This window comes from Poromitra crassiceps (genome assembly GCF_964638095.1).
Source record: "Poromitra crassiceps genome assembly, chromosome: 7".
NCBI classification, from domain to species: Eukaryota; Metazoa; Chordata; class Actinopteri; order Beryciformes; family Melamphaidae; genus Poromitra; species Poromitra crassiceps.
Genome location: NC_139628.1, coordinates 38220091 through 38233214, shown reverse-complemented (window position 1 = coordinate 38233214; position 13124 = coordinate 38220091). Strand labels below are relative to the sequence as shown.

Here is a 13124-nt window from a genome sequence, read left to right as displayed (position 1 = left end):
CCAGTTAGTCACCTGGAAGCAGCCAGTTTAGTAACCTTGCAAACTCTTCGTATAGCTTAGAAGTTACCTGGCCAAAAATGAGTAAACTTGTACCTTCTCTTTGGGTAAAACTATCAGAGAATCTTTGTCTACATGCTCTTTATACTATGGAAATAAAATACTGGCTCCCAACCTACAGTATGAGGAAACTGGAAACCTATGAGAAAGACACATTTTCTGTGATTAGTGTCTGCTGACTGAGTCCCACTACTGATATTGGATAATTGCTTGTAAGCAAGTCAGGGGTTCAGAATTAAAGTCTAGAAATTTCCTATTGGAGTTTGATAAATGGGACCCCCGCTTCAGTTCTGATTGAAATAACGATAATAATCATAATCATAATTCATCACTGCGCTACTGCCAATGTGTTTTCATGGACCACCGGTGGTGGCGGGGTCTCACTTTCACAGTCTGTGCCTGTATCTAATCAGCTCAGTACTTAGTGTTCAGACCTGGCTGTGGATTATTACTCCGCTAATCTCTTTAGACTAGAGGTACCGGTGAAATGAATATTCCCATTCACCCCCGTTTTCAGCCCAAATGGTTTCTTCCACATTAACATTGCTCCATGTTGCTTTTGCATTATAATGCCAAATGCTAAATAAGCAAATAAGTATTATATACAATAAGTATATATTCTGGAATACATCTCCTCTGTCTTCAGTGTATTCATAGCCTTATTGATTCACAATGTGTTGACAACTTATTGGTGCCCATTTAGTTTTGCTGACAGTATTTTCCTTAGGGGCAGGCGGTCTGTGCAAGCCTCTTCATGGAGACTTGCGGTGGACGGTCGTAGTGATGTGTGATGTGTGTGTGTGTGTGTGTGTGTGTGTGTGTGTGTGTGTGTGTGTGTGTGTGGACCAAACCAAGTCCTACAGTTATTAATTCAAATTACTTGAGTCCTCTTTAATACTAAGAGCCATGGTGGCAAAGAAGGTCCTTCCCTCTTCACCAGAAAAACTGCTTGGCTCTCATCACCCTCGCCCTATCTACGCCCCTCCACACCCCCCGCCTGCCCCATTGCTGACAAATCCATACAACTATGTGGGACACAAAGGCCCGGATTTAGCTGCCGGGCCAAAGCGAGGGTGGGCCGGGTCGGGGGGCAGGGCCGGCATGGATCTTTCTGTTGTTTTGTCGCAGCGCAGATTTCAGACAAATCAAAACAACTGCGCTCCATCCTCCCCGCCACACCCCACATGACCACACCGCTGACCAGTCATCACTTTTATGCTGGAAATGCAGCCAGATCAGGAACGGCCGGTGTGCAGGAGAGGCTGGGGGTGGACTGGTGGGGCCATTGTTGGAAAAAAGAGCTGACATCCTGGATGGGATCTCATTTGATAGGCAAAAATAGTGACAAATGGAATCTGAATAGCAGGGGTCACACAGACAAACAAATGGAACAGCTATTGTGACAGCTTTTTTTTTTATGTGTCCCAGTCAATACAATATTCAAACTAACATTTTCATTTACCATCACATTTCAATGAGGCCAGGCGTATTGCACAAGGTCAGAGTGCCTGACATTCATCATGACTTTCACTTATAATCATTTCTATCAGTCGAGCGACATACACAGGGTCTATTTTGGAGGGACGTCATCTTTGGTGTTTTGGGTCCAAATGTAAATTGCTCAAATGTAAAATTCATTAAAGCCTAATTCTTCATCTTGACAGATGGTACAGTGACAAAAACTGTCTCCTCCAACCATCTGATCGATCATGTAGCTAGCTATCTGTCTATCCATCAATCAAACTCCCATTTTAATCAGCTTGTCAGATGGTCGCCACCTTATTCTGAGGGGGGAGGGGGGGGGGTGGAAAAACTTGGAATTGGTCAGCCAGGAAGTCCAATTACATCCCACCTCAAGTAGCCATTTTGTGTCGACAGGCCCGGATTAACACAGTGTGGTGCCCTAGGGTGACTTGAAGTGCCCTTCTTCATCGATTTGACATGCAAAAAAAGTTATTTGTAAAATTATTTTGCCAATAAAGAGCATGAATTTACATTCACTTAAACAATACAGCTCAATACAGACATACTACAGACAATGTAAGACCATGTAGCTACCAAACAACAAGTTACTTTAACACCGTAGATTGACTTGAGCCTACAAATTTTGTATCCATTTTGTATCCATTTTAGGCTTTACACACAAAACTACTGTATTGGCTTTGAACTCATATCAAAGACACCATGCAAAAATTCATTGTTTCCCTCATACATTTTCAAAGGCCTGAATGAAGACTAAATGCAAAACCATTACAGAGCATGACTTAAAACAAACAAACAAACAAACAAACATTACACAGAGATCCACTGCAACTTCAGCACCACAGACAACACAATCTGTCAGCTCCATCGCTCAGACTAAACTATGCCTGGCTTGACGGTTTGGTGGGCCTCGTGTTTTTAAGCACTGTGATTGGCTTGAAGGTCCAAACACCGCCAGCCAGCAAACTTGGTGTAAAAGCTAACCAACTGCTCTGTATTTATTTTTCCCGATTTTTCCATCATCAGATAGCGTGGCCCACTGAATATTGCAATGCGTAGTCTATTCGTTATTATGGTTGTTAAAAGCATCACAAACGCACACGTCCAGTTCAAAGTGAAAACCTTTCCACATGCAACCTCAACTCAACTAATCTGGTCTTCACTCTTTTAAGTTTGGAAAACAATCTCTCACCCTTATAGTCAGTTAGTAACAGGGTGAGAGATCTTTAACTTGTGAAGATCTCGCAAGCACAGATAACAGAGGGGTAAGAAACGCCTGACTGTGGTAGCCTGGGTAGACCCAGCCCCCAGTGACCTGCTCTCAGACAGACCCTGCTCACTAGTCACAAGGTAGTGACTGAGAGCAGGTCTGAGAAGCAGGTCACGTGGCGGCTGGGTTTACCCAGGCTATGACTGTGGTGAACACACTTGGGGAAGTACAGTAGGCTAGTGGTTAAATGTTCATATGAAAAGACGTCGGTTTCTTTGTCATACCTGACAGTTTCGGCTGCTGACTTCCTGCAGTCTTCCTCACAAACGTCAGTATGACAAACAAACCTACGTCTTTTCAGCCACTAATAGATTACCTGCCCCAGGATCTAAGCAATATACTCCAAAGAGGAAGTACGGCAGTAGAGTGGAAAGCTCCAGAAACCCTTTTACGTTTCACTTGAAATGGAAAGTTGCGTGTATGAAGAGAGTGTGTGTGTGTAGGTAGCAGTGATGTTGTGTATGTGGAGGATATCCAAGACAAAAGTGTTGACCCCCCACCCCCCACCCCACTTTGTTTTGGGATGTATTTGTATTGGGATGTGTTTATGTTTTGTGTGATGTCTGTCTTTTATATGGGTTACTAATCATAGACTTACTAGTCTCACTTTGTTCTAAATGAATGATGATGTAATCTGGGAAAAAGAATAAAAATTTCATTATAAAAAAAAACCTACGTCTTTTAATGAACATTTAACCACTATCAATGACAATGACAATGACAATGACATAAATTGTATATACAATTTATGTGAGTGCAGGAGCCTTGATTTTTATAGTGTGTTAATTCCTGCATTTTCAACACAAAATGGCTACTTGAGGTGGGATGTGAAATAGGCGCATTATGAAGAGTGCACAGTCACACCATGCAGTAGCCTATGGATCAGGTAAAGCAATCAAACTCTTCTGGGCTTTGCAGGAGGAGCCATGAGAAGATGTTGGGCCTGAGAAGGAGCCATAAATGATACATAGTTATTTCATGGTTAGGAAGGATACTTTTTTCCTTTCCTGATAAGAATGACACAAGTACCGTATATGGTCATTCTAACTCACAAACACATATCAAATTCATTCATATCAAAAAAACAGACAAACATTTTTATACCAAGGTGCATCAATAACCTAATTTGGAAGTGCATGTAATAATTGTCAAATACAAAATACAATGTCTACATTTATTTTGTACTTTGTACTTTGAGAACCGCTGCAGTACGAAAGCAAGGTGAACTTGGAGATGAGAAATGAGGATAACATTTCACAGCAGAACATGATGAGACTGTGGGATGTGCTGATGACACTACGTCTGTTCCATCTCAATCAAACATCTGCCAATGCATCACTCCCGGAGTATTGATGATGTGAAGTCAGACAAGTTTAAATACTCTCTTTTTTAAAAAGTTAAAAAAAATCTTTTTTTTGTGTTTCCTGTTAGGTAACAGGAGGCAGGGAGGAGGAGAGGGGCAATCAATGAGGTCATTGAATTGTACTTTATTATACAGTACCCAGGCCATTAGTGTCACACATACTTTGTCATGCGGTGTAGAGATTGCATGTCTGCGTGTCTATCCAACTGGGCTTGTTTGGCCTGTGGACTGCTGCTAATGGTACCATGGTGGGGGTTTTATTTGATGTGAGGGGAAACATGGCAACCCGGGGGTTCAGCAGCGGATGATGGTCATGTCAGATGAAGGCTGGGCATTAGATTGGCATATTCAAAATGAACCCGGCTGGCTGGTTCATGAAGCATGTGTGACCTTGAAGCTTTCGCTTCAAGTGCATTTCTTTACTGAATCATAAGTTAACGTGCGTTGCACATGTTAGGCTATCAGTCCCCTTCATGATGTCGGTGTTACCTTTGACAGATGCACTGGCCACTTGTATGACCTTGAAATGACACACGCGCACACACACACACACACATAAGCAGCAGAGAGCTAAACTGAGCATCGTAGCCACCTCGTCCGTCATCGCTGAAATATAAAAATATATCTATTCCCCTGACCGTTTCTATCAGTGGAAATATCACACTGCCTTTGCTGTGTAACCACGGCAACTCCTCCCTCCAAGTGCAACATCACTAGGGCTGGCTGCAGCCTGCCCTGCGCCGCATGAAGCAAGCGGGGAGTGATGCGCTGTCTGCTCCCTACCTGCTGCTGGCTTTGATTAATAAACCGCCCAGTTCACATGGTCAGTGCAGCCAAGCTCAGCACAATATTCTGCTAGATTAACAAGGTCTTCTCGACTGGGGGATTTTTGTTCCCCTCTCACATCCGAGATGGGAGGGATGCTGCCTTGAGAGAGAGGTGGGGGGGGGGGGAGGGAGGGAGGAAGGAAGGAAGGAAGGAAGGGAGAGGGAGAACCAGAGAGAGAGAGGGGAGGGAGAGAGAACGAGAGAGGGAGGGAGAGAGAGAGGGGGGGAGAGAGAGAGAGGGGGGGGGGGAGAGAGAGAGAGAGGGGAGGGAGAGAGAACTAGAGAGAGGGAGGGAGAGAGGGGGGGAGGGAGAGAGAGAGAGAGAGAGAGGGGAGGGAGAGAGAACGAGAGAGAGGGAGGGTGAGAGAGGGGGGGAGGGAGAGAGAGAGAGAACGAGAGAGCGAGAGAGAGCGAGAGAGAGAGAGAGAGAGAGAGAGAGAGAGAGAGAGAGAGAGAGAGAGAGAGAGAGAGAGAGAGAGAGAGAGAGAGAGAGAGAGGTGAGCGCAGTTGGCAAAGCAGCCCCCCCCCCCAAAGCTCCTCCTCTGTCGCCGACAGGAGGAGAGGGGAGACCGGTCACATTTGCTCAATGAGCAAGAGGGCACCGGAGAGGATTTCCTAATTTGAGCCTGCTGCTGTGCTGTTTTCTCGCCTCTATCAAAGGTAAGAAATGGACCGTTTGCAGCCTTTCCGCGCGTCGTGCACCTTGTTTTGGCCAGGTATGGTGGGTCCATGGTGGACGGTTTAGCCGTGCGTGTGTGCTGTGCTGTGCTGTATGTATCATCATAACTGAGACGAGGGCGAAGGCATGAAGGGCAGAGAGAGTTGCCGCTGCTGCTGCTGCTGGGCACCCACACCGAATTCAAAAGTCAAACGGCAGAGGGGTTTGTTTTGTTTGTTTTAGTTTTCTTTGAATTGAGCAGCAACGTCATAGCCTTCGGTTGTCTGTCTTTCAATTTTCCACCGTGACTGTAACCACACCGTGTCCGTAAAACAGGCGTTTTTAAGGTAAAAATGGCATAATGTACGTAACAGTATTCTTTTCTTATTTAACCTTAACATTACCTTGAAAATCTCTGTGGATATATAGGCCTAACGTTAGTCTATTGGAAAAGAGAGAGAGCAAATCATCCGCAAATCAAAAACAGTAACGCAGTCACAAGTTTTTTTCCCCATGTCTGTCTCCGATTCGAATTTGTTTATCCCCTTGAAATTTGATTGAGAAGTAATTCACTAATAATAAAACTCATTTTTAGCTGCTCCTACGGGAAAAATGTGGAGTAGCCTAGCCTATCTGAATGATATCTGTAGAAATGACAACTGAGTACAGAGAGTGATTAGGTTAACATGAACTACTGTGCAGTATCGTAGTAGTAGGCTAATTATTTGGTCAATTTGTGTCACGTTAATTCTAGAAAGCCTATACGTTAGCCTACTATAGGCGTTACTGTAACCTAACACCTGAATAACAATTCACATTCAAAACCGTTAAACGTTGTTTTACATGGTCAGGATGTACATTATTATGTAGGACTAGGCTCATCAAACTAAGCTCTCATAAATCCTTGATTTATTTTATTATGCCATCTTCTGTCTAGACCTGTAAACTAGACATCATACAGTTTTGTTTCAATGCACTGTGAGGGAATAACAATGAAAGTTATGTGCTATTTACAAGTTAGCACCAAGCCACTTATTATAATAATCATATAGGCAGGCAGGGTTACCATTTCTATACGGGATTCTATATGACCCAACTTGCCAGTATTTGGCAGTGCCTGGATTGTTTGCCTTCTGTAGTTGACAAACTCCTGCTTCCCAGTATCCCAGAATCAGAGTGAGTGTCAGTTCTGGCACATTTGACTTTTAGGCATCAATACAGTAGGCTAGTAGCCTACGTAACCTAACACAGCAGTATTTTTAAACAAACCTTGCTTCTTAATATCCAAATAGCCATTTTATTTTACTGCATTGTAAAATTGTGTGTCTCCTTCCTGGTGCAATAATAATAATAATAATAATAATATTTTTTTCCCTCTCTTTCTTTTGACAACTGCGAGCAGAGGCTAATATGAAGACACCATTTGGCAAGCCAGACCCTGGAAAGCAACTGGAATCCTTTAAACTCATCTGAAGCCGAAGATAACTAGCATGGATACGCTAGAGCGAAGACCCATATTGGGTGCTACCTGTAAGCACCAGGGCCACCAGCGTCTGCGGAGAAAGCTGAGGCCTGTGCGAATCTTAGGCTTCGTCCTCAGCTTGGCGGCCATAAGCACTGTCTCCCTCTCCTTCGGTGCCTTGAGCTGGAGCTCAGGGGGTCTCAGTGAGCCACTGCTCCCCCAGGAGAGCCTCCACGAGTCGGCCCCCCACAGGACTCTGCTCTTCACCCAACGCCAGAGCAGCTCCAACGTCTCCGCCGACACGCCAATAGCCAATTCTTCGGGGGGTCACGCCGAAGGCCAGGGGGACTACCCCACGGACCTTTTCACCCTAGAGGAGCGGCGCCAAGGGGCGGTGGTCCTCCACATATTTGGCATGCTCTACATGTTCATCGCCTTAGCCATAGTGTGCGACGAGTTCTTCGTCCCGGCATTGACGGTCATCACCGAGAAGCTGGCCATCTCGGACGACGTGGCGGGTGCCACCTTCATGGCGGCGGGGGGCTCTGCCCCAGAGCTCTTCACCTCTGTCATCGGTGTGTTCATCTCGCACAGCAACGTGGGCATCGGGACCATCGTGGGCTCAGCTGTCTTCAACATCCTCTTCGTCATAGGGATGTGTGCCATCTTCTCCAAAGAGATACTCAACCTCACGTGGTGGCCGCTCTTCCGTGACGTCTCCTTCTACATCCTGGACCTGATCATGCTCATAATCTTCTTCCTGGATAATTACATCTCCATGTGGGAAAGTATCGCGCTGCTCTCAGCCTACGCAGCCTACGTGATCTTCATGAAGTTCAATAGCACAGTCGAGGGCTGCATCAAAGGTTGTTTCAGCAAGAACCAAGTGGTAGAAGTGGAAGTGCAGCCCAAGGTGAGTTGGTTTCCTAATCTCTCCTCTCTTTCACCCTCTTCTCATCACCACCATCTCCTCAGAAACTATGTATTTTTGTAGGCTTACCCAGAAGTCCCTGCACTTCCTGGTTCATAGGTGCAAAAGGCAATGGGATTTTTGTATGGTGATTTCGGTAAAATTCATGAAATAAGGTCTGTGGTTAACAAAAGTTTATGAAACTGAAGTCTGTGTTCAGCAAGATAATCTTCACAAATAAGAACAACTTTTATGACTTTTGAAGCATTTTCCAAAAATCGCATAAAAAACACATTTACACTTCAGAAGTCATAACAGTATTCCTCATGTTTATTGTTTATTGTGGATCCCCATTAGTCTACACACCAAGGTGAGACTACTCTTCCTGGGGTCCATGTGTGAAGATTATCTTGTTGAATGAACACAAACTTTGCTGTTTCATAAACCTTTGTTAACCACAGACCTTATTTCATGCATTTAACCGAAATTCCCATACAAAAATCCCATTGCCTTTTACATCTATGAATCAGGAAGTGCAAGGACTTCTGGGTACTCTATAGTGGTACTCTATAGTATTCCACTGTGGGATTAATAAACCAGAGTCAAGATTCAAATGTCTGTGTAATTCTGGGTTAAGCTCCACAAATTGTGTCCCAGTTTGACAAACAAATCCTTTGAAATCTCAGGAGCCATGTTTTCCCTGTTAAACATTTCCCAAGATAAAGAGGCGTCAAGCTTATTGAGGTATTTATTTTATTTTATTTTATTTTATTTTATTTTATTTTATTTTATTTTATTTTATTTTATTTTATTTTATTTTATTTTATTTTATTTTATTTTATTCTATTTTGTTTAATTTGATTAATTTTATTTTATTTCTTTGTATTACTCTCCTCCATACTTGCTCAGGAAACACTAGATCCTTGGCATTTTACTGTAGAATAATCACAGTGGACTATGTGACTCTTTACTTAACGGCATAAGCAGCAAATATTCGTGCGGACAAAAATGTACTGTAGGAATCAATGCATTGCTTCACGTAACATTCAGCCCCTCAATGACACTTGAGGGCAAAGGAAAGACACTGTGGTGCAATTTGATACTGGTGTAGAGATTATCCGGATGGAGTTAGGTTTCTTTGTGACATGAGATGGAAATTAAATTTTGAGAAAGTTGTATTGTAAAGCTTCCACTAAATCAGGATTTATTTTCAGTACATAAAGGATTCAGATTTTCGGTGGGTACCACAATGTTGGGGATCGAGCCGATGAAAAGACTCTCTAAAACGTGCTTACAAGGAAGCCAGCAGCAAGAATCAGCGTTTGGCATCATATTCTACAGTATGTACTGTAAATCGAGGTGCTTACAGTAAAGCCTCTCTTTTAACAAGCATGGAAATCGTTATGTTTTTTACCTTTCTGTTTTGTCCTATTCACTTGATTTAAGACTAATGCCGAAGAACAGAGTGAAAATTGAAAGGTGCACAGGCAGAGTGCCAGAGCGCACTCAGGTGACCTTGAGCTGCAATGGATTTTGGGTACTTTGGCCAAGAGAAGAGAGAGAGTGTGTGTGTGTGTGTGTGTGTGTGTGTGTGTGTGTGTGTGTGTGTGTGTGTGTGTGTGTGTGTGTGTGTGTGTGTGTGTGTGTGTGTGTGTGTGTGTGTGTGTGTGTGTGTGTGTGTGTGTGTGTGTGTGCCTGCGCGTGCATGTGTGTGAGTGAACAACTTTTGATGGAAAAAGTGTGGGAGACAGTCAGACAGATGAGTCGATCAAACTCCGCCACGTCTCATCTCCCACGTCGCTCTCAGCAGATTTAGCTTCACCCCTCGGCATTGTGGGTAACGCTCCCATGGCTGCACCTACCAAGACCTTTCCCAGAGTCACACCATTGTCTCTATTGTGGCTGTGCATAACATAACCTACGACGAGTGATATAAATAAACATACATGTTTGAATGAAATGCAAAATCATATTTTGTACCGAAGAGCCATTATATAGGTTGTCAGCCCCTTTTATTTTTGCAGTCCGGCTCTCCAGGGTTAACAGAGCTAGGAAGCCGCATTATTAGAATATCATCTCCTAAACACGTTTTTTAATCAAGATTTGACACTTTGGGGACATGTATATTTCAAGACACAAGTGTTATTTTTAATTGGCAATTTAGCAAGCATGCGTCTGAAGGTGTGTGTGCCTGTGTGTGTGTGTGTGTGTGTGTGTGTGTGTGTGTGTGTGTGTGTGTGTGTACATTTATATGTGGTAGAGAGAGGAAGGAGAGTGTGGAAAAATATTAGTGAGGTGGCTACTGAGTATAGAGCAAACACTTCGGTTAGTAAGTTATTTTTTGTATAGTTTGTTTGTTTGATCAAATCCCCCCCTGTAAATGATGTTCACTACTATATGAATTGGGCAGTCATGATGTGAGTTACCGATTTCAGTGCACTGAGTTACTAGGCATCCTCAATCCAACATACATACTGAAGTATCACAGTGTGTGACTGTGTGTATATACGCAATAGTTTGTCATTCTCACATATGCCCTTGAGCTAAACGGGCTTCCCTGAAATGATTTCATACATTACGACATTGGGTTGTCCTCATAGTACGTTACATTGCTGGCTTAGGCAGAAACTATACATAGACAGTCAGCAGGACAAGAAAGGTTGGAGGGGGACAAGACACCAGGCTTTTGGCAGAAGAGAAAGTATTGGCAGTTGGCCATCAACAGAGAGGAAAGCAAGGGCAAGCACTGGCCATGCATGCTGAGATTTTTGGGGGGTTGCGCAAACTTGTGTGATGGTACCCATAGGGGGTGCTAATGAGAACCCTGGATGCCATACAGAGGACCATGAAACAATGGACTCTAAAAGTAACATGGCTGACAGTGATGCTGCGCTTTCAGAACTCATCAATCAATAATTTTGTGCTGTCCCGGCAGTGGCCAGTCTTTCGTCGCATTACGTAACTAATGGTATTATGTCCGGTTTTTGTAAGAGGAAAAGTATTACTGTCTTTTCAGAACCTGTTTATTCTGCTATTCAAGTTATGTGGTTCTTTTATTTTCTTAAACTAATAATGTATCACCTCCCTGAATAGGAAGCATTAAGTGGTGAAACCGGGGCTTGCTTTTCCATCATTGACGGACCAGAGAGCTGGTAAATGGTAAATGGCCTGCATTTATATGGTACTTTTATCCAAAGCGCTTTACAATGAGTAGGCACGTTCACACCGACATTCATACACCGATAGCGGCAAGCTACCATGGGTAGTGCAGAGGTAAAAGCACTCGCCTACCACCACAAAGACCTGGGCTCAATTCCCAGCAGAGGTACTTCCAGCTTGGTCAGACGCTCCTACAGACACAATTGGCCGTGTCTGTGGGTGGGAAGCCGGTGGGGTATGAGTCCTGGTCACTGCACTAGTGGCTCCTCTGGTCAGTCAGGACACCTGTTCGGGGGGAGGGGGACTGGGGGAGGGATAGGCTGATCCTCCCATGGCTGGTGACTGGCAAATGTGTCAGAGGAAGCATGTGCTAGTCTACGGGAAGGGGGGGACGAGGAGAAAAAAGTTATACAAAAAGTATAACTATCAGTTCTTAGTTTTTCTCAGTGAATGACTAGCCAGTATTTTTTTTCTTCTTTTTGGCCATTTCACCTTTATTTGATAGGACAGTATGTGCTAGACAGCGACAGCAAGCAGGGAGGGAGAGAGGGGAGGACATGCAGCAAATGACCGCAGGTCGGATTCAAACCCGGGTCGGCTGCATGAAGGACTAAGCCTTAATGGTACGCGTTGTACCAGGCAAGCCATCGGGACGGGACGCCCAGCCAGTATTATTAATCAAGCAAATGCCACAGCAGCGGTGTGGTTTCACTTTCAGTTCATTTCACCTCCTCTGTTAAAGCCATTGTTCTGTCAGGAGCACACTGACCAGACACTGAACCAGCCTCATCACTAATCCACAATAAGCCCTCAATCCAATTAACACAACCATACATGCCACATACTGCTTTGCACTTACACTGCCTTGAAATCGAAAAACCAATAGGGTAAACAAAGGCATGTGCTAATCCTTTATATTAAGTTTTTCTAAAGTTATATATAAAGTAGAAGAAGTTCTAGGAGGTCTGAAGGAAATATCCAGACCTCATTCACATGATGTGGGGAATGACACCATGGTACATTGGAGAATGTTCCATGTTATCCCCTTTGGCCTAATCTTGGTACAGCAAATGTAGCCTCACGTTCTGTTTCGTTCTGCGACTGTGGGTCAGTCTGGCCCGGGCCCGGCTCCAGGATGAAGTGACTGAGGGGGCAGTTAAACATTGTGAGGGGACAATTTGAAAATGGCCATGCCAGTTCCCCCCCCCCCCCCCCCTCGCCAAAATTTTGCCTAACTTTGCAGCGTTAGTGCACCCCCTTCCCGACATGCTAGCATGAAATGGTTGGTACCAATGGATTCCTTAGGTCTTCTAGTTTCCTATGAGCCCAGGATCACTCTAGCTTTAAAGATGAGCTCGCTACACCCTTTGAAAGACAGCAGTGTTGCGCCACGAGAAGTGGGGAGGAAAGCCCCCACTAGCCCCTCTGTGGCGCTGGCCCTGGTCTGGCCTCTAGCCCCGACCCCAGCGATTTTCAAAAATTCACAAAGTCCACGGGCCAATCGGGGACCTGCCTCATAGTTGACAATGTAACCGACCAATCAGGGCTGGCATCACAGTATGGCGGCTCTAGTGTCCTCTAGAGAGAGAGTGGCGTCAGCGGAGGACCAAAATGCGAGACTCATTAGCCAATGAACAGCCAGGAATGGGTCTCGTGCTACTTTTGCATGCTAAAATAAAGCTGATAATGTACAATTTGATTCAAGGGGGGAAAAACCCTTTGAGAGTACAACACAAACTGTCTATTTTGCTGCAACTCGACAGTGCTGCTTAATCCAGGACCTTACTTCCTGGAACTGTTGAGAGTAAAAAACTGGTCCATTGGAGTGAATGGAGATGTCGGGACTCTTCTATACGGCTCTGGGCGGCTCCTGAAGCAACAAGCAGTAAGCATAATGTTAGTAGATGGGCGGTGCTGATTGGCTGAAGGAGTTGTC

The 13124-nt window shown here is 44.4% G+C and overlaps 1 protein-coding gene across 1 annotated transcript in view; it reads left to right on the top strand.

Moving 5' to 3' along the window:
- Positions 1–7147: 7147 nt before the first annotated feature.
- LOC310779098 (solute carrier family 24 member 2) overlaps positions 7148–13124 on the top strand; it is a gene marked incomplete at both ends in the record, with an annotated part of 68791 nt that continues 62814 nt past the window's right edge. The window contains one exon of the mRNA XM_083639596.1: positions 7148–8032. Coding sequence (XP_083495722.1) covers positions 7148–8032 — 885 coding nt within the window. The remainder of the gene's footprint in view (positions 8033–13124) is intronic.